Genomic DNA, 21,607 nt, shown 5'->3' on the forward strand with positions numbered 1-21,607 from the left:
CAGGAATTGATCCAGTATTTAGAGAATAGTTTAGGTTCAGTTTAGTTAGGAATACCAGAGTTCTTCTTTGGGACTTCTTAGACATATCATTCAAAAGACTCAATGCAAAGTCAAACTCCTGGCTCCAAGACCACACCTTGATTTTAAAAAGTTGGAAATATATATATATATTTTTTAAATAACCAGACAAATACCGTGCCCCATCACGGTTCGCGGTCCTGTTAAATGAACCCGTGAAATGATTTACGAATTAAATGTCGGTGTAATTGGCAATTAGGATTAATTTAATTGTGCCAAACTTCACGGATGGAATTCTCTCTTAATAAAAGCTGTGTATTGCAGTGTATGTGTGTTCATCATTTGAGCCATTTAATCGATTGAGGCAGTTGAGACTTATTAGGTTTCGCGGTTCCAGCTTTTGATAGTATAAAGAGGTAAAAAATGCATCCCGACGACTATTCCACTTAGGGGGGGGGGGCTCAGCTATGCTCTTCTCAAATGCATAACTTTGACCTAAGACCCTCAGTTGCTTTGTCTGAATTAAAACCATGACATTGTGACGGAAAGCCTTGGTGAACCTCTCATATGCACTATGCTAAATGTCTTATTACTCTACAGTGTGATATCTATAAAAAGGCCCCTAGGCTTTGCTATGAAAACACCATTTGGCACACAGTGTGGCCATTTTAAGTGAGCACTAAATCAAGTATTGCTAAAGGGAATAAAAGACCATTTTCTTAGTCTCTACCGCAGTATATAGAGCCTTTCCACAATACGCCCGTGGGTTTGGCTGAATGATATGGGAGGTGCAGCGTGATAGAGAGTCGGGCTCTTACATGAATTCTCATCATGGCCGCTGTAGTGCCATCGCTCGGAAAATAGATCAACCCCTTTATTCTAAGTCAAGGTACTTTCACGGTGAGTTTATCATAAACTGTGCTCCAAACGTCAAAATCGGCTCCCTTTCTCGTCACTTTGTTTTAGGTCACACATGAGCTCATACACGTGGAGTACAGATATAGATGCAGGCTTTAAAGGGGATTTGGGGATGAACGGCCTTCCACTGGTCCAATTTTATTTTATTGCTGGCAATTCACAGTTTGCTGGTGCAGGATATAGAACGCCGAGGTAGAGGCTTAGGTACTTAAACAGACAGACAGACTTGGGGGGGACATAACTTCCTACAGTTTTCCGAGTTCCCGTGAACACAGCCTCACGTCCGGCACGGACTGGGATTTTTTTCCTGAGTTTCCGTGAGCGCAGCGTGGCTTCCTGCTTTGGAGCGTTTTCTCGTCCGTCCGAACCCGATCCGGGCCGCGTCCGCGTCTCATAACGTCGTAGCAGAGAACGACTCCTCTAGATGCTCGATCGCGGATGACGCCGTTCTCTCGGACGGAAAATAAAATATAAAAACGCAAAAGTCATGCGCCCACAAAAAAAACAAACCAAAAAAAAAACAACAATCTTCAGATCTGGACGATTCACACAAGACACCCCAACTGACGTGCAAAAAGCGACGGCCGCCGAAAAGCAAGTTGTTTGCATCCCCATTAGATACTTAAGACGGGCTGGCAGACTTAAGACAGGTGGACTTAGATACTGAGACGGACTCAGAGACGCAGGCAGGCAGGCAGGCAGGCAGATCGGGAACAGAAGATTTAAACTGTGGTAGGTGATGCAGGCTCCCTTCATCATAATTTCCAATACAAATTCATATCTCGGAGCCCTGAAAGCCGATACGTCCAGCCCCCCGTACGGCGAAGCCAGATCAATAATCGTGTCGACTCTTGATTACATTCTCAATGGGGGAAAAAAAAACAGCGGCCCCTAATAAAATTGATCATCGCAGTTCTGAGTGGAATGATGTCGGAGTGGTGGTGGGGTTGGTGGGACACCCCGCGATGGACCCGTCCCGTTCTCCTCCGCGGCTTTTGATAGATGAACCCGATGAATTCCAGAGATTACACTGAGATTCTCGCATCGATCGCGCGCCGATTGCAATTTGGTATGCGCTACGATCGGGGCAACGTGGGGGGAGGAGGAGGGCGGCTGAAAATGGCCACAGAAGAGAAACTGATAATACCGCAGAACGGGATTCATTTCAATAGAATCGACTCCGCACGGCGAGAGATCTCGTCGCGCGCACGCACGCACGCACGCACACACACACACACGGAAGTTATTTCCAGCGCCGCAGCACGGCTCTGAATGCTAAGAGGCTGACAAATGGGTCAGGGGGAGCCGATCGGCAGCTAACTAGGCCTGGCCGATGGGGCCGGGAGGCCACGGGGCGCAACGCGGCACTGCGGACGGGCTGATCGCTAACGAACCCGGTACGCGTTGGTCTCACCCCGAGTGGGTCAGGGAGGGAGTGGTGGTGGTGGTGGTGGGGGGGGGGGTTGGCGGCTAATGGGATGAACTGCACCTCGGGTGTTTTTTTTTTTTACTACTTCTTCTTCTTCCGGTTTTAAAAGGGAAGGAGAGGGAACGGCGAGTCCACCCCGGCGACCCGCGCTCTCTTCATCTCCGTCCCTCTCTCGTCAAAGGAAGTTAAAATGTCTTCCCATCGGCGACACAATCGCCCGACATTGTCTTTTCACGCCGCGCCCGTTTAATTAAGACAGCACTTAAAAGCGAGACGCTCTGCAAATAAAAGGAATCTGCCGTTAAATGAGGACTTGCATTTCAGTCCGTCTCCAACCAGAGTATCATGTTCTGGAAAAAAAAATGTAATAAAAAAAGATTTCACATGATTTTATTCGAGCGAGTAAATGTCAAAATATGCCATTTGACAATTTGACAAAAAAATAGATCAATTTAAAGTTTTAAGTCTCGGTCCTAGGGTGCTTGCATCTCTGGACAATGCTGCCCCCCTGTGGTGACTTTGATATGGCTGAGCATTAGGTATGGTGGCGCTGAGGGCTCTACAGTATTTTTCTTCTTCAAAAACGACTATTTCTTTTGCAGACATGAGCAATTAAACTCCACCGGAACTGCACTAAGTGTCTGCAAATAACACAAACGTGAAACCTTTTCTGAAGGATTCTGTACATGTTTATGCCGGGGGAACAAATCTATATTAAAAAGGGTCAAGGATAGATGATGGATATAACCTACATGCATATTGATTACCTTTGAACGGCGGTGAATAGACATAAGGCGCACACGGACACACCGGTGAACCGCATTAATGGGGATCAAATCATTGATCGTGTTTAATCTGTCATGATTAATTCCACAGGAGCAAACCGGGATGAGAGCAAAGGCTCCATTACGTAGATAAATTATTCAAACTGAGCAGGACCCGAGATGAATGAGTGCGGGGCACGGGTGCCAGGCGTCGCCGGCTGAGGCTACAGTAATTACAGTCGTTTCTTAGAACCTAGTACAGTAAAAGTTTCCACGGAGAGACTATAAAACTGAACGGAGGCCCTGGTTAATGGGGAAAATCTAAAGCTCTGCGCCAAACCACGGTCGGTTCATATAAACCCATCACTTTTGAGTAAGGTTTCTTTTTTTTTTTTTGCGGCTTCATCTCATATTAATGAGATATGACATTAATGGTGAGTTCATCTAATCCAAGCACAGAGAGCCACAGTGGGAGTCAGTCCTTTGGGGCTGAAGGTTAAGCCTCAAAGCTCCGCAATGAGATATTGAGGAGACGAAGAAGGAGAGCGGCAGGAGTGACATTTCAATGACCCCTCAAATGCTCAACATTTTGGATTTTTATCGTCGACAATTGTGATGCTGACAAAAGAGAGAAACAAAAAAAAAGTTTCCTTCAGCCTAGATGGGCATTTTGACAAAAAGTTTGTAAACATCCTGATTTTAATATCATTTTCGGGCACATACAGAGCAACGACAAACAGAAAGGCTGTTATGAGCATTCTCATTTTCCGAACATTGGAACGCTGTTGAAATAGACGGCGCGCGTTTCGTTTCAACAGCATCAAACGCTTAGGTATTACGCATACGATGGCGTGGCACGAGGTTCACGTCACAACACTCCTAAATATTAGGAGGTATTTGAGAAACCGGATGCGGCACGTCGCAAAGCAATACTGGAAGCCCCCCCGTTTCCCAGCGAATCATTCTGGAACGCAACCCCGACGCGGCTACTGTACGCGGGTTCAAAATGTGTGACGTATGAATAAAAGATTAAAAAACAATTCCAAATCGTTCACACGGACGACGAAGCGAGACTTAAAATCAACCCTCGTCTTCGTTGTGTTGTTCTTTTAATGCCTTAAGGTCGGTGCATAAAACAAACGATATCTGGAGGCAGTTCTAACAGGTGCGACAGGGGTGGAGTTCAACCTGAACTGAGACTCGTAATCAATCCAAACTTTCCACAGGGAATCCCTCCTGGCGGCCGATCCCGGGCTCTGGATCCTTCGCGGATGTCGTTTAAGAAAAAAAGGCAATGCATTGTGGGTGGTGGGGGGTTAGAAGAAGGTTTCTCTGCACAGTGGACAGGTCGACTTGTGGCTGGAAGTGAACCACTTGTACTGTTGGGAGGACAGGGACACAAGAGGAGAATTAACTCAAAATAAAAAAAAATAAAAACATTTGCACAACCACCTGAATGTGAGTTTGTTTACCGTGGAATTTTATTTTATTTTTTTTATTGTGGCAGTAAAACTTTATTGTATGTGCTGCAATTCTTTCCATATATTGCAATTTTCTTTTTTTACATTTTATCGTAATGCTTAATTATTATTTTGCTGCTGATTTGATGTGAGCTGTTGAGATATATATATATGCAAAATATTAAATTGAGAAGATAAAAAAAAAGTTTCATTACGAATGTCATAATTTGAGGCATTGTGTAAGAACACAACAAGCAAAAGTGCTTTTCATTTTATATCAGGCGGCAAACTTTAGTACATTATGGAATAGGTTGTTACAAAACATGGCTATTGTTATATGATGTAGTTGTGAAGAGTGTGTGTCATCAGCCTCACCAGACACGCGGCGTGGAACTTCTTCTTGCAGGTGCGACACGCCTTTTTGGGCAGGGAGTAGTTGGAGCCGTGGATGACGGAGAAGCAGATCATGCAGTCCTCCACGCCCTCAAAGCGCTTGTCCACGTTGTTCTTCCACAGAGCCAGACCCTCCATGATGCTGCCGTTCTGCGGGCGACACACACACACACACACACACACACACACACACACACACACACACACACACACACACACACACACACACACACACACACACACACACACACACACACACACACACACACACACACACCTTTACCAAAACGTAAAGCCGACGTAGAGCCTTCACCACTCTGAGGTGGAGATCCCCCCGCTCCGCCTCCCACACTCCGTGGCTTAGGGATGTTTTACATTTCATCGAGGTGGAGAAAACGTGGTGTAGCATGAGGTGCTCAATTGCCAGAATTAATAAAACACAGGGACATTTATTTAAAGAAAATAAAATTAAAAAAACTTGTGTTAAACATCTACTTTAACCTAGTAAAGCTAGGACTATCATTACTAGGTTTGGATGACTTATACGTAGTTTAAAGCAGTGGTCTTGAACCCAAGGCACTGCAGGGGGTCCGCCAATTTTCTTTTTAACTTTTGGCAAATAGCTGAGATGAAGCGCGATCATCGCGGCCGTGTTGGAAATGCGACGGACCAGGAACGTCGCCATCCATTTTGGCGAGGAGAAGTACACGGATAAATAAAACTGGAACAAGCGTTCGTGTTGGAGTGAGGACCCCGGAGCGCGGGGCGGTACCTGGTGCGTCAGGTAGGTGCTGAGCTGCAGCATCCAGTTCCTCCACTGCTGCACGGCCACGCCCACCCTCTTCCCGCTCTCCACCGTGATGGAGCCCAGCGGGTGGTTCTGCGGCAGCTGAATCATCAGCTCGATGAAGATGTCGTCCACGGAATAGGTGGCGATCACCTCCCGCGCCGCCAAACGGGCCTTCACCTTTTGGGTTTATTTTTAATTTTTTTTAGAAAACACAAATAGTGAAAACAAAGCACCACGTAGCTAACTGCTACCAAATCAACAGCTATCTGTCTAAAAAAAAGATGCAGTGGTTACTAAGACATTTATTTTTTGCTGCGGGAAGAAATTAGACCAGGTCTGCTGTGAGAAAAATAAATAAATAAATAGATAAATAATAAAAAATAAAAAAAACGGGAAAGTGCAACGTGCTGACAACCTGCAACAAGCAAATTAAAATGTAAACTACGACTTATTACAGATTAAGGTTTTTGGAAAAATAAAGTTCTGAGAAATCAGGCGTTTACAGTTTGAGGAACATTTCCAGACTTCTGCACAAAATACACATTTAGAAACAATGAGTCACCGGGGGACAACTACTCCCAGAATGCAATTGGTGAGGACCTCCCAGCCATTTGCATTCTGGGAGTTGCCGTTTCCTGGGAGCAGCGGTATTCGGCGATATAATTGAGAGCGTCTGCCGACCTCTTCCCAAAATAATAATAATAATAATAATAATAATAATAATAATAATGTATAGTAATAATAATAATAAATAATAATAACAACAACACGATGACGATTTCACAGAGAAGTGAAATTTGTTGCGTCAGGTGTTTATTTCTTTGTTGTTGTCGTTGCTTGAAAAAATTGCTGACAGAAGTGGCGTCAGCTCTTCTTCTTCGTGTATTTGAGGCGGCGTCAGCGCAACTAATAAAATCAAACTCCGTTTTGAAAATCCGTTAGGAGATAGAAAACAACTTGAACATAAATGTGTTAATCTCATTTTGGACAAAAATATCTAAATAAATAAAAAGCAGAAGCGCCAAATGTCAACGTAGGAGACTGTAGACAGAAGCAGCACAAAGTGAACAGACGGCTTTTGTTTCATCCTATACAAATCCAGACGCACGACCCATCTACCCAGCGTTTTCAAGGCCTCATAAACGTTGCATGGAGGTGTTGAACGGCCTTTTCAGACATTATGGCTTTACTTTATGTGGGGAAATGAGGTTTTAAGACCTGGATGACAAGTCTGGGAAATGCTCACAGACAAAGGAGGAAAACGCTGTAAAGTGTGAAGTGTGGCCGTTTTAGTGGAGCACAAGTATCGTAAAGCCTGCGTTCCAAGGAGGAGAAGAGCGGAAGTGCACACGCCAACACACAAACCCACGCAGGGCCACACTGATCAAAAATCAAACATCAGCAATATCTTTTGGGCGAATACCTCGATATAGATATTTGAGGATATGTTGGGGGTCAATCACAATTATTCACACCGACTATGGCAAAATGACTTAGAATTGCAAGTAGGGCTGGCGATACCGACTAAAATCAAATACCGCAATATTTCTGACCAGATACATCCATTACGATAATTGGACGAATATTTTGGGGATGACCATTGGTGCTTTCAGGAGATAGAAGTACATGACAAACTATATGAGAATTAGTGATATGGATATTATGACCGTAGATCGGCGCAGCTAGAACGGTCTATGAAGTTTAGAAAACTGCATGACTTCACTGGAATGTTTATGATTACCAAAATCCCAGGAGATACCTAGTCTTATAACAATATATAAATAAATATATAGATAAATACATAGATAAATATACACATATGTATGACCTCTGAAAGTCAACGAGTGGAATCATCATTCGGAAACTCAGTCGACTGAGATTCTTCAGTTCGAGTCGTTTTCTTTCTTTTCTTTTTTTGTTTAGTCAGTGCGCATTACAATAGCAGGATGAAACAGATAGAAGTTTACAAAATGCACAGGGATGACATTTACTGAGGAATTATAAATAAGAGGGAATCAGAAATATATATTTTGTGTGTGGGAATGTTCCGCGTCGGACACGGACGCAAGCACAGCTCCGCGTGCCGCCTGGTCGCCGCCGCCCCGTTCCTCCAAATGAAACAAGTGAAAACATTGTTTTAGTCGTTTTATTTGGAGGGACGGGGCAGGCGTAGGGATGGGTGTCGTTAACATTTTAACGGCAGTCTGCACTCGCCCCGCCATCGTCACGACAGGGAGCCGGCCCCGCCCCTCTCAGGCATGCTTCCATTCGGGCGATGGAGCAGGAGAGAGGAGAGATGTCTCTTCTGATAATAGCGAAAATGCTTCTGAGACTTAGATCTTAATCTTACTGCAAGTTAGAAACAGGCTATGTAGCCTAAATAAATAGAAAATCAATTTTCTTAATTTCTCCAGTACCTTTTATATTACCGGTAACTGCGGAGATTATCGATATTACAGTCTTTAATAATTCAGCCCCGGGGCGTGTCTGATACCCGGTTGTCCGGCACCCAACCCAAGGCACGAGCGATCAGTTGTCCACCACCATCCCCGCCCACCGGCAAATAGTCCAACATTGGCATTGAACAGCCAAATCCGATTCGACTGACCAAATTCTGAGTCGGGCACAGCCTTACATATACAGTATACAGTATATATAGTCCAACTTACTGTCATGCTGTCGAAGGTCTGAGTGCTGGAATGGACCAGAGCGATCTCTTGGGCCGAGAGCACCGGGCTGACATACTTGGTGGTGAACTTCTCCACGGTCGTGCACACCCTCTTCTCCTGGCTGTTCCACCACAGCCGCACCATGGCGGGCAGGTCCTGCACCGCGCTGTAGTACACACTGCAGGCCAGGTGGGGGAGCTCCCACTGCACACCCTCTGTCTCTGTGGATGGGGGGGGGGGGGGGGGGGGGGGACGGGGACAACACGGCTTCGGTTTATGTGCGCGCTTTCGAAAGGTGCCCGTGGGTCCGTCGGGTGCGCCCGTGGGTTCATCGGCACTTACTGTCCACGGCCAGGGAGAGGCTCTCCGAGAAGAACGTCCTGGCCTCCTTGCTCTCCGGGTGGACGGGGTTCTCGGGCATCATCCGAAAGAGGTGCAGCAGCAGCTTGTGGAGGCTGTGGCTTCTTTTCAGATACTGGGAGTACTGGACACGCAGCTGGAGACGAACACAGGAGAGGCGGTGACTTCTGTTCCCATATCCGTGGGAGCCAGGAACGCCGGCGCGCGCACATGCGTCTCTGGAGGCGGCGCGGCGTACTGATCAGCGGTGACGAGGCCAAACCACTGACGCTTGTATTTACAGGGCCGAATTAGGTCGACTCCCAAAACTACCGACGTAGCCGCTTTGTCCGAAGGTAACACAACATCACACATCTACGGCCTACGGTCAAAGAGCTGCATTTTTTTCAGAAGGTAAGAACTGAGTTTGGAAAAATAAATAAATAAAATATTTTCGGCTCTCTGGCCCGTCGGCTTGGAACGAGCTTCAAAACAACCTGAAACTTCCGCGGTTTGTCTCTCGGGACGGGTTCAAAGAGAGGGTTCAAACTCTGGGTAACGAAGCGGATGTTTGCAATTGTTTCACCTCCTAGATTTCCCGCTTATTTCAAGGTGTAAATGTTGTTTTATATGGTACTGCCCTTCCTTTTGTGCGTTATTACGCATTCGATAACATTGTCCCGCTGCTCGCTTGGCCTGGTCTCTTCTTAAAGAGATTTTCCAATCTATTTTAACGGTAACCTGGTTAAAAAAAACAAAAAAACAAAAACAAAAAAAAATACATACTGTAAATTAAGTGCCTAAGCTGCACATTCTCTACCTTGGGGTCACTTGACACGCACACAGGGTAATGGGTAGGGCTGAACCATTAATCAAATTCAAACAGACATCGCAATTTAACAGAAACCAATTTCCAAATCACAAAGCCTGCGATTAAATAAATATATATATATTTTTAAATAAAAGTGTTTATCTGCACTTTGACTCCGAGTGTTTTAACACTAGTTTTGATCGTGCATTGAAGAGATATTCTTATTTATCTGTGAAGTATAAAATAAGCTGTACTGGCCCCAATTTGATCACAACAGCACAAAAAGAGGAACATTCGTCAAGCAGGACGTCTGGGACGTAAAAACGGTGCGACAGACCCCGGAAGGGCCACTCGGGAGCCCGGGGGTGGGAGCCGGGCAGACTCACGTGCGAGGGTGAGGATTTGAAGAAGGTCAGCAGCAGCTTCCAGGCCAGCAGGTATCCCATGATGCATGAGTACTCGGCGCTGAGCGGCTGCACCACGGCAAACTCTCCCACCTGGACCCCGGTCAGGATGCTCTCGCACAGCGCCTCGCCGGCCGACAGGGCGGACATCAGGGGCGCCGGCGGCGACCTGGACACGCCGGTACACATATAGAAATTTATAGACTGGAAACCTAAATTCATCGCCTTTCTAAGCCCAAAACTGGTCAGACGGGACATTTCCGGGACAAAAAAAACATGCGTGAAACGTACAGGCTGGGCTCCTCCGAGTCGTCTTCAGACTTGCCGTTTTCCTCTTCTCCGTAAAACTCCGGCAGCTGGGGCATCACCCTGTGGGATGCAATTGACTCATTAGGAAACTAGTCATATAAACCCGGATGGAAAGGGCCCCATGGAGAGCTCCCCAAGGCAGGCAACACCACAACTTCCCAAATTCGAGCAATACTTTTGTCTTATCTTTATATGGGTTAGAGTGCGATATCGCAAGCTGACTGACACTGTTGACTGACCTGAATGGTTTTATTCTCAAATTATTTGCACAGCCTCAAAGAAAGGAAAACAATTTGCCGCAGAAATTGCAGTAAGGAATAAAAAAAAAAAAAAAAAAAGTGGAGGGGGGAAAAAACAAATATCCCGGTGGACTTTAATTTTTAAATGCGAAGGCGGGAGAAGTTAAACGACTCAGAACATATACCGAGAGAGCGCTTTACTGTGGGATTCTGGATTTGTGAAAAGCCTCACTTTCATGACCGCACGGTCGTACATACTTATCCAGGAGGTGGTAGACGGTGATCTGCGGCGGCCTGGACTTGAACAGCAGGAGTGGGCAGAGCGTGTTGAGGAGCGTCTGCAGGGCCTCGGGGAGGTCGGACTTCTCGTCGGCGACGAACCGGGCCGGCAGGGAGTTCTGGCTGAGCTGCTGCACGGGCACGTGCGTCAGCGCCGCGCCGACGGCCCGAAGCACGGCCGTGGGGAAGAGGGGGTCCTCCGGTTCGGCGAAGGCGTCTGCATCAGAGGAAATGAGGGATGACGACAGGAAGTCACATGACCCCGGGCCGATGACACAAGTCGACCCAACACGACTGCCACAAAGTGATCCCAATGAGGTCACTTTGTCACAAGGATGACAAATTAAAGGAAAAAACAACAAAGTGTCTTGGTGACCATTCTCCCAAAAGATATTCCCTTATTTGATGTTTTGGTAATGGTGGTCGGTCCACCATGGTGATGCACCTTCATTCATTATGTTTCTCCACTCATTAATTTGGGTTTTTGCCCTTCAAGTTGTCGGTTGAACACGCCTGTATGTAATGTTGCAACTTGCATTTCCTTCACTCTTTATTTTGGGGAACAACACTATAAGCGCACTATACACTATACAGCCAGCATTCCACAACCACAACAATAACATGCACAGACAATACATTATAGCATTTGGTCATGGATTCTGTTACACTTTCGATTAGATTTTTGTTTGAATTTTTTTAACAATTAGGAAATGCCCCTTGTGATCTTGGGTGGCCCCCTGTGCAGGTCAGGCACCCTAGGTTGGGAATCACTGCTCTAGACCAGAGGTTTTCCGGAACCCCTTTTCCACCAACGCTAACCTTGTGCTAGTTCTGGGCTGGGCTTGCCGACCTTCTAAGAAGCAACTTGGTGTTCCACGGGAAAAGCGGCTCCGAGAGCCACATCATTTGGTAGGGTATGTTGAAATCCGGGGGCGGAGCGGGCTTGAACTACGGCGGTCCGCAGAGCCCGTATCTCCCTCCCCTGCGGGCTCGCAGCTTGGGCGTTCGCATACTTAAAAGGAAAAAGTGCGCCCCAACTCAATAAAATATGATATTTTACAATGTCCACCTGATCTGCCCACTTGATTACTCCACAGACTAGATTTTATGTCCATGAATGCTGTACCGCTGATGTGGTTAAAAAAAATATTAATAAAAAAAAAAAAATAAAATAAACTAAAAATAAAAAATAAAAGAAATGGGGGTCACAAAGTTTTGGTCGGGCTTGCTTGCCCCCCCCCCCCGGCCCCTGACGTCAGCGGCTCTTGGTTCTTTTCCAGCTTGGAAGAGGTGCCGCTCTGAAACCAGTTTACCGGTTCCGGATCTGGCTCCTTTGCTGTCAAAACGCGAAGAACTGATTCCAGATTGGGCACCGGCTTTGAACCGGCCCTCAGAATGCCTTGGTGGAAAAGGGGTAAAAGTGGGATCCCGGGGAGGGACCCCCAGGGGTCCTTCAAGAGGTTCCAAGGGGTTCCCAGCAAAATAATTGCTGGCCGTTCCGCACCATTAAAGCGAAGTACGGTGCTGACTGTTTTGATCCTAGTTTCATTGTCATCTCCCAGTAAAAGATGGGTGTGGACGTTTGGACTAATCTACTTTCGATTATTCAATAAACCACTACGACGTTATGTAACAATAAAAACCTTCTCAGATTTGGGGTCCCAGGGACAAAACCTTATGAAATGGGGTCCATGGCCTAAAGCATATCAACTTGATAACTTCAGTGTATGTCCAGCGCGCGGGCGCGCACACGCACGCGCACGCACACGCACGCACACGCACACGCACACACACACACACACACACACACACACACACACACACACACACCTGTGATTTTGACAGGCAGGGGCAGCAGCAGGCCATAGATCCCCTCTACAAAGAAGTCTGTCCATTCGCCAATCAACTCGGTGGGCAGCTTGTCAGGTACGCCCGGGGGGGGTGAGGCGAAGAAGTGGTTGAGTTTCAGGATCAGCGTGGCGTTCTCGCAGACAAACAGCTGCACCCAGGGGTTCCACAGTCCGCTCACGTTCTCGCTGGCAGCCTGCGCGGGGAGGGAGAGCCGCAGAAAAGAATGTGTCAAACGTCAGCGTAGCGCGCTAACGTCACAGCATATATATTTGTGTTACGGGTTTCTCACATCCACGGGCGTACCTAAAAGGGACAGGAAGGCAAAAAGGTAACACGTCACAGAAATCTCCCCCTCTTAAGACCTATTAAGGACTATTTTAGGCAATGCTGCCTGACAGCAAGAAGGTTCCGGGTTCTATCTGTGTGGAATTTGCATGTTCTCCCCCTACTCACATGGGTCTGTGTGTGTGTCTGTGTGTGTGTCTGTGTGTTCTATTTTGTTTTCAAACAACAATTTTCTTATCGACTAGGGGTGGGTAATATACAGTATATGGTTATAATGTGGATATTTTGATGGATATGTGAGATGAACATCGGTGATATTGTTAAATTTTGTCTTTAATGACATTTTTGGAACTTCACGGACTGTTCAAATCCACGTCTCCACCCGCTTGGTGATCATATCTACATTACCAATCATTGCTCCTCCAACATGCCTTGTGAATAAATATGTCATGAAAACACCAAAAGTCGTCTCGAAAATATCACCGAAAAATGTTAGGATCTTTGATTTCATCACCCGGGCCCGACTTATTACCCAATAAATATTCTCAACGTGTGTCTTACTTCAAGCCAGGCCAGCATCGAGCAGAGCAGGAAGTCCCACTGACCGCCTCCGGGGACTGTGGGATGATTGGTGACAAGCCAGGACAGGAAACGCATCATCTCCACAGGAAGCAGTAGCTGGGCGGCAGAGGCTTTGGACAGGTCACTGGAAGGGACATTACTTCACTCAATACATGTGTGTCGCTGGGAAGACGTGCGTTGCCTGCAAGGAGCGCTCAGGTGTCAAATTGAGTTTTAGCCCAGAGAGCTCACATTTTGAGATTTTTCTCTCTCTCTCTCTGTCTCTCTGTCTCTTTTCTGTCTCGGTTTTGGAAAATTCAAGCAATACGATGAGAAACCGTCCTTAAAATGATCTCCTGGTCGGCCAACAACTACGGTGACGCCTATTTTGAGTCAGTTACTTCACACTGTTGTGCATTTTGTATTTGGGAATTGCATTTGAAAAGGCGGAATCTCCGGTGCTTTTAACAACTACAAAATCTGGCTAAATTCAGTGACCTTGACCAGAAAATTTTACCATATTCGGAAGCAGGGCCGGGAGATCATTTTAAAGTAGGTTTCTCACCGTATTGGAAGTCAAACCAAAAAGCTTCAGGGGTAATGTACAATGTGTGCGCGCTGACTAGTAAACGGGGCTAAAACTCAATTTGTCACCGGTGCGGTCCCGATCAACAAACTTTAAACTCAACAACGGTTCACCACAATGAACTAGTGTTGCGCACGCACGCGCACGCACGCACGCGCATGCACGCACGCACGCACACACACGGACACGCACGCACACGCACACACACACGCGCACACACACACACACACACACACAACCTGCTGAAGAGGAACCAGTCCTCCTTGCTGCTCCTCCACTCCATCATGGTGCACAGCACAGCCCGGAGGACCTCCTCCTGCACCGGCGTGTCCGCCCTCAGACAGCACCGCAGCACGGCCAGACACCCGCACACATCTGGGACACACAGGCCGGGATGATGAATTGCTCCTTTATGTGAACAACGTGCACCTGTAGGTCCGTCCTGTGTGCTCCCGCGTTCTCACCGTCATTCTCCGACCAGTTGACGATACCGGCGGTGGCGAGGGCGGCGAGGGTCTCTCTTTCGTCGCCGGCCATGACGGGGCAGAGCACCTGGAGCGTGCTCAGTCGGCTCTGCGACACCGGGAACAGGCTGGCGAGACGGGCGGAGAAGTGATGTTTCACGTAAACCACTGAGAAAGGACTCTTGGTCGATATGGAAACGCTAATGTACAGCCATCCTGTCGTTATCGCCAAACGATCCCGCTCATTAAATGGCCCCCGGTTGGTTGTTTTGATATTGACGTCGACGTCAATATCGATTGATATCGATATCAATCGATATCAATATCGACGATTCAAGATTTTTTTTATATGTATGTGACAAATAAAAAATCTTGAATCTTGAAACGTTCATCTCCTGGAGTCTTCCCTTGTAGTTCATATGTAGTGCCACAGACGGCGCCACACGCAAGTGTGAGCAAGAGCAACTATGTTCAAGATTCTCATGTTCAAGATTCAAGAGGTTATTTGTCACATACATATACATACGGTCATACATATATACAGTGAAATGTCATGGCACCCGGTGATTACACACAATAAGCTCAAAAAATACTAAGTACTTTACTGTGAACATCATCATAGATCTGCATCACTAGGCAGAAATAACTGACCACTGACGCTCACTTTCGACAAATCGGAATAGAGTGCTCAACAGAGCGGCGTGTTAATTCATCGTTAAGAACGCAACCTGGTAGCATTTCTCTCTGGAAAAAAAATTTCGCCACTGACCGGTCCGCGCTGCCATAAAGCTTCCTGACGGCGGCGCCACCCGTGGCCGCCAGGTTGTTTGTCTGGATGTAGCTCTCCAGAGTTAAAGACCATAAGCCCCCATCTTCCACTGACCTAAGAGAGGAGAGACATACAGTAACGATACAAATCAGATAATAGAAACAGTGAGGGTCTAATACCCAGAAAAAGATCACCTCAAGATTGTACAGTACCGCTGCGTTTCTTCGCGAAAAAAAAAAAAAAAGTGAATTGATGTATTGATCGATTCATACACACCGGAGAGTGTGTTAATCCACTGTCGCCAGCGCCGAGTCGGTCTCGGCTTCATTTTTACAGCCGCAGACGTATTATCTAGCCGGGATGAAATTCTCCTGGGGCCAAACGGGTTGGATTAAAGCTCACCTCGCGTAGAGAGTCTCCAACAGGTCTGTGATTGGAACCAGGCTGTGGAGGCCGCTCAGGCCCCAGTCGGCCAGCAGGCCGTGGTGGGCCGACGCCGCGGCGGGGGTGCCCTCCATCTCCCGACACCACTGCACCGCGTACAGCAGCTCAGACACTGGACGGAACAGACACACAACGGCGCCAAATTGGTCTCTCGCGATGGTGAGGGCGATACAAAATCTACACGGGGGGCGGGTAGTCAGTCGGCCTCCCTCTCGTTTGCGTTTAAAATGCTAAAAGGATGCGGCCACGTGTGGCCCGGACAACCTCCGAATGTGGCCTGAGCGACCGGGTCTCAAACCGCATCGAGGACAAGTTGGGCGCGTTTACGCCGGTGCTCAGAGCTGTCGCCTTGCGTCTCAATCCAAAGCTTTGCGTCTCATGCTGAAGAAAGCGAGTGGAACATGTTGCACATGTTTCCTGTCGATAAATAAACTGTTGTCAATTCATGACACTTCCTCATCTCTTCATTTTAATAATCAATGTACAATGTTGTTAAGAACGGTTAAACAACACTACCTGCACATATCTGTATATACATAATTGCCTATTCCATATACATAAGCATATTCCCTCTATTCCCTCATATTCCCTCCTCTATTCCATTTTATTTCATTTTATTTTATTCTATATATTTTTATTCTATAAGTATTTGACTTACTGTATTACGTTTTAGGAGTCAGTTAGTTGGTCTTTTAGAAATAAATTTTTTCCTAGGACATATTGTGTGTTATCACCGGGTGCGTTGCATTACATTTCACTGCATATATGTATGAAAGTATGTATATGTATGTGATGAATAAACCTCTTGAATCTGATAAATAGAAGGGCTTCAAATAGAACCTGTGACCGGCATTTGCCGACAGCGCTTCCGGCGACCACCCCCCCCCCGGCCAAAAAAAAAAAAACAAACAAAAAAAAAAAAAAAGCCTGATCGGAGCACCCTTATTAAAGTATGTATCGGTGTTTGGAAGGATGTCACAGGCCGCAGTGGTAACCAGTGTGTTTGAAAGTTAATATTCCCTTTGAATTTTCTTGCAAACTTTAAAGTGAATTTGCAGAGCAGCTGCACTAGAGCTAGTGTCTGCAACCACTCACACAACTGCTTCTTTTATTGAGGCTCGGTGCATCCAATTTCAAAGAATAGCAAATAAGGCTGATATAATATTATACCAGATATATATATATGAAACCAGATATCATCTGGGGTCGTGATTAGGCGCGATATAGTTAAATGTAACTTCATAGGCTGTTCTAGATGTTCCAATCGTTAATACCATGGCCTGTGCGAATAACCAATTCTGATTGGCTCACACACACACACACACACACACACACACACACACACACACACACACACACACACACACACACACACACACACACACACACACACACACACACACACACACACACACACACACACACACACACACACCTAAACTGGTGAATACTCACACTGACCTTCAAGATTCTCACACATACAAAGACCACACACATACGGTCATGAAGTCATGTGTGTGTGTAGGTATGTCAAAAATGCACATATATATATATAGGTGCATTTCATAACATTTTATGCCTGAGGTCAAAACCTCAAAAATAACAAAACGAAAAACATCCATATTTACAGCAATGGCTATGAAACCGCTGAACGCATTCATAAAACACTGTGTCTGACCTGTACATCTCAGGCTTGTGAAATAAGAGGAGGAGTCTGCCCTCTTGGGGTCGGGAGGCAGCGCTGCAGCAGCCTGGACCGCTCGCCCCAGCAGGGCGCAGGCACACAGGTGGGCCGGCAGCCGGGCGGAGGCCGCGGACTTCCACACGTCTCTGGAGGAGGAGGAGGGCGCGCCCCAAACCACCTGGAGGCGGCCAGACAGCAAGGGCCTCTTCACCCACTGGGGAGGCAGAGGGAAGACGCTTTATATCTCAGCGCCCGAATACCCAAGGGAGCCGTAAACTACTCAAAAACACCATGGAACACATGGTTCGGCTAAAAGTCAAAAATAAGTTAAAGGGCAACTTGCAGGTTGGAATACACGGTGAATTAACACACTGGGAAATGATGTAGCAATTACATTTAATATAAAACGTGAAATTATAAAAAAATATATATATATATTTTCTTAGATTAACAGCCAGACTCATTTTTGTAACGCAGTTAGCTAGGACCGACTAAAGATCAGACAATGCCCACCGACATGAACGTGACGGTCACAGGGGGGAGACGGGACAGAGCCAGCGCTACAGTGAAGGGCGACTGGGCGAGTAAAGGAAGAGGCGGAGAGGCGCTCAGGGTGCGTTTTTATTTTATATTTTGATTGACTTCCTGCTTGTTTGACACAAAAAAAACCAAAACATAAACATCCGCTCCGTCCAGCCGGGGAGCGAGCGTCTATCCTCTATGGAAATTCAAAAGAGGTTGTTTTCGAGATTTTGGAAGAGCACATGGGGTGAGACCAGAAATACTGCGTCATTTGAATACGACAGTGAAACGGCTTTTACCCGTAAAAAAGGGGACTACGCATGAAAAGGATCATTTCAAACCGATGGACAAATATTCGCGTAAATCACTCAATCGATTGGGAGCCGACAATTTTTAATTCATGCCGATATTAGTTGTCCGATTGTCTATCGAAACATTTATAGGGCACCGGGCCAAGGGTCAGCATCCATCTTTGCGACTCACCTGCGGAGGAAGCGCCTGCCTCATCCGGGTCCACTCGGTCGGGCTTGGAGTCAGGAGGGAGAGGAACTGTACGAGGAGGGGGGAGCTGAGCGTCTCCATCAGGCCCTGGACGGCCGCAGCTAAAGCCTGCAAGCTGAGAGACGGGAGAGCGTCACATGGGAATGTGTTTTTAATCCTCCGTGTTTGAAGAGACAGCGGGCCATTAGAGTGCTTTGCTTGTATACATACGCAGACTAAAAAAAAAAAAAAGACCTACTTTGCTATCTTATGTACAGTGCAATATGTACTGCTATTTGCCTGGCAACAAGAAAACATCAGTAATAACAATGTGTTATAGATTCTAGAGTCAGTTACATACAATTATGCATACATATTATCAGGGTTCATGGCATTACAAGACGAAAATTAAGCTCCCCAGCACCATTTTCAAGGACTTCAGGCTAAACAATCAACAGACCTGCCAACCGTGGGAAAATATTTTGAGTACCACAAATGTGTAACAGACTCTCCTTGGCGTTGATGACTCCATCAGTTATTTACACCGTTGTCACCTCATCACTTCGTATACGAGCTACTAGAGCTAACTATATACAGTATACAACTATATACAGCATACTTATTCATATCATTAGGATATACCCCTTGAAATGCATCATCTCATAAAGTTTCCAAACATGTTCACCAACTAGAGATGCACTGGTTGCTATTTTCTTGGCCGATTCCTATTTCTGATGTTTTTAAAGTCTGACCTGGACATAGCTTTCTCTTTTTAAGTCCTTTAAACATGTGACCCAACTCTCAAATGAACAACCAGAGAAGCAGAAAAGACCCGTGGAAAGCCTTCAATAAAAACACAGGAGTTGGTCGTGTAAAGTTGTGTTTTATCCCCCCCACATGCTTTTGGACATAAAAGACGTCGCAGACGCAACGGCATCGTCTCCGATTCAGAACTGAAGCAAAAAAGAAAGAGTCGTGCCACTGAACGCAATGGCAGACCAGTCCTTAACAACGTCAGATGTCAGCCTGGAGAGAACCCTCAACTCTAGGATTGGTCCGTTGCCTCGTTTGATTTGATTTAGTTCTTCTATTCGCTTTGTAGACTTTTGCAGTGCATAATGACAAAAAAGCACATCACGCGTCTTTTATCTTATTGCATATACCATGTTAACGCAAGCGGGAACTACCCTTCCTTTCTCTTTTTCATTATTGTCGAGACAATAGAGGTGAGCGGAGGAGGGAGGGGCGTTACCTATTGACGTCCAGAGAGGCGGCGAGCAGCCGGTTCTTCACCCAGACGGCCGTGCTGTGCAGGAACCCGTCTTCCCCGACCTCGCACCCGGACTGCTGGACCAAGGACCGGACGCCAGCTCCGCACACTTTCCTCAGCTGACCTAGAAGAGAGTCTTCAAGAGCAATGGGGACGACCGACCACACACACACACACACACACACACACACACACACACACACACACACACACACACACACACACACACACACACACACACACACACACACACACACACACACACACACAGACACAGACACAGACAAATTAGCCGCCCAACGTTTCCGACCACGGGGGAGGGGGTGCAACACGTGTCTGCGTGAGCATGCTGACCGGTCAGGTGCGTGCTCGTCTGGTCCTGGGCGGTGAGCTGGAACACGGTGAGCAAGAGCTCCTCGGCCGAGGCCAGCAGGAGGCAGTCCTGCACGGAGGAGAAGAAGGTGGACGCCACGTCGCAGATGAAGGAGACCAGCGGCTCGGCGTCGCCCCGGTCCAGCAGGCCCTTTGTCGCCGACAGCGTGGCGTGGAGCTTCTCCAGAATCTTCTCCAGGTACACCTCCCCGATCAGGGGTGCTGGGGGGGGGTGGGGCGGTCGCAGGGATTTTAATCACAGATTCGAGAAATAAAAATGAAAACGTCCCCTCAGTAAGTCGCGGAAACCACTGAACGGACCAATTCTTCGTCCTGAACTTCTCATACGGACAGATCCCTCCCATCTAAGTCACTGGAACATACTTTTTTAAGAGACGTGGAACATTTACTGCACGTGGTCATGAATCAGAAAGTCAAGATCCCTTTCTGTAATGTCAGACACTTTTGACGGGCACTTATGGGCATTAGAACGATGATATCACAGGGTTCATTCTGGCATTACAAAATGAAATTCAAGGGATTTTAAGTACTTTTTAGGCACTATTGTTTCCATTTTCAAGGACCCTTATTAATCTCATTGTCATCTACGATTATAAATGACACATTTCCCTGGCGTAATCCGTTGTAACGTTACGATCTGAATAACAAAACCAGGGGGAATATCAAGGTCCGCTTTACCCACAAGTAGATCCTTTTTCAAGGATCTACTTATTTGAATGCAGTTATTTCAAGCACTTTTCCAGGTACTTTCAAGGTACTTCAATTTCTGAGGAGGAAATTCAAGGACTTCAAAAGCACCTCAAGGACCTGGTATGAACGTTGACATCAGTTGGAGGATAGTGGAACAGATTGAAACACTCCTCCTCCTAATGCACACGTTTTATATTTTATTATTCTACTGTATGTTAACATTTTAAGTCTGGACCCCGAATATAATATGACACAGCTTTTTCAGTTGTATTTCCAGGAAAAAAACAAAACCTGTCTTGTATTCGGGTCAATACGGTAATTTGCCAGAACGTCTCATAATGACAACGGCCGGTTCAGTGGGTTTGCATAAAAATTAAACGGCGCCCCGGCAAAACTGGAAATCAACCGAATGCGAGCGAGAGCGAGAGAGATCTTACCATTGTTGTGCTGCTGCGACAGAACCAGGCTGATCAGCGTCCAGCTGTGGGCGTTGTCACACGGACCCGAGGTAGAACAGCCACGCCCGGCGCCGCACAGCTCCTCCGCCAGGCCAAGCAGCTGTTCCCCCAACACCGAACCCCTCAGCCAGTCGCCACAGCTCCCCAGCGTCTCGGGATCTGCACACGCCTGAGGAGCCAGAGACCGGGTATCAAGTACAAACGGTGTGCGGGATAAACGTCTCCCTTTTCCCGGATAAAGGAGAGTTTCATGAAACCTGATAGGGAAACCAGCTTCTTTCATCTGTAACATCTAGAAATGATGCAGTCGCTCGCCCTATTTTGTGCC

At 46.8% G+C, this 21,607-nt stretch overlaps 1 protein-coding gene across 2 annotated transcripts in view; it reads right to left on the reverse strand.

The window, feature by feature from the left end:
* Positions 1 to 3,826: 3,826 nt before the first annotated feature.
* ltn1 (listerin E3 ubiquitin protein ligase 1) overlaps positions 3,827 to 21,607 on the reverse strand; it is a 30,520-nt gene continuing 12,739 nt past the window's right edge. Inside the window, exons 14-32 of one of the 2 annotated variants that reach the window (XM_080013357.1) lie at positions 21,259 to 21,448; positions 20,093 to 20,332; positions 19,721 to 19,874; positions 18,472 to 18,604; positions 17,461 to 17,680; positions 15,741 to 15,894; positions 15,339 to 15,452; positions 14,570 to 14,697; positions 14,345 to 14,480; positions 13,520 to 13,664; positions 12,653 to 12,866; positions 10,802 to 11,039; positions 10,287 to 10,364; positions 9,978 to 10,164; positions 8,784 to 8,937; positions 8,442 to 8,662; positions 5,755 to 5,949; positions 4,965 to 5,132; positions 3,827 to 4,508 (exon numbers count right to left, since the gene is read on the reverse strand). In XM_080013357.1, the coding sequence (XP_079869483.1) occupies positions 4,446 to 4,508; positions 4,965 to 5,132; positions 5,755 to 5,949; positions 8,442 to 8,662; positions 8,784 to 8,937; positions 9,978 to 10,164; positions 10,287 to 10,364; positions 10,802 to 11,039; positions 12,653 to 12,866; positions 13,520 to 13,664; positions 14,345 to 14,480; positions 14,570 to 14,697; positions 15,339 to 15,452; positions 15,741 to 15,894; positions 17,461 to 17,680; positions 18,472 to 18,604; positions 19,721 to 19,874; positions 20,093 to 20,332; positions 21,259 to 21,448 (3,132 nt within the window). In that variant the 3' untranslated portion in view covers positions 3,827 to 4,445. The remainder of the gene's footprint in view (positions 4,509 to 4,964; positions 5,133 to 5,754; positions 5,950 to 8,441; positions 8,663 to 8,783; positions 8,938 to 9,977; positions 10,165 to 10,286; positions 10,365 to 10,801; positions 11,040 to 12,652; positions 12,867 to 13,519; positions 13,665 to 14,344; positions 14,481 to 14,569; positions 14,698 to 15,338; positions 15,453 to 15,740; positions 15,895 to 17,460; positions 17,681 to 18,471; positions 18,605 to 19,720; positions 19,875 to 20,092; positions 20,333 to 21,258; positions 21,449 to 21,607) is intronic. The other variant, XM_080013358.1, reaches the window with a different exon arrangement.

This window comes from Zeus faber (assembly GCF_960531495.2).
Source record: "Zeus faber genome assembly, chromosome: 14".
NCBI classification, from domain to species: Eukaryota; Metazoa; Chordata; class Actinopteri; order Zeiformes; family Zeidae; genus Zeus; species Zeus faber.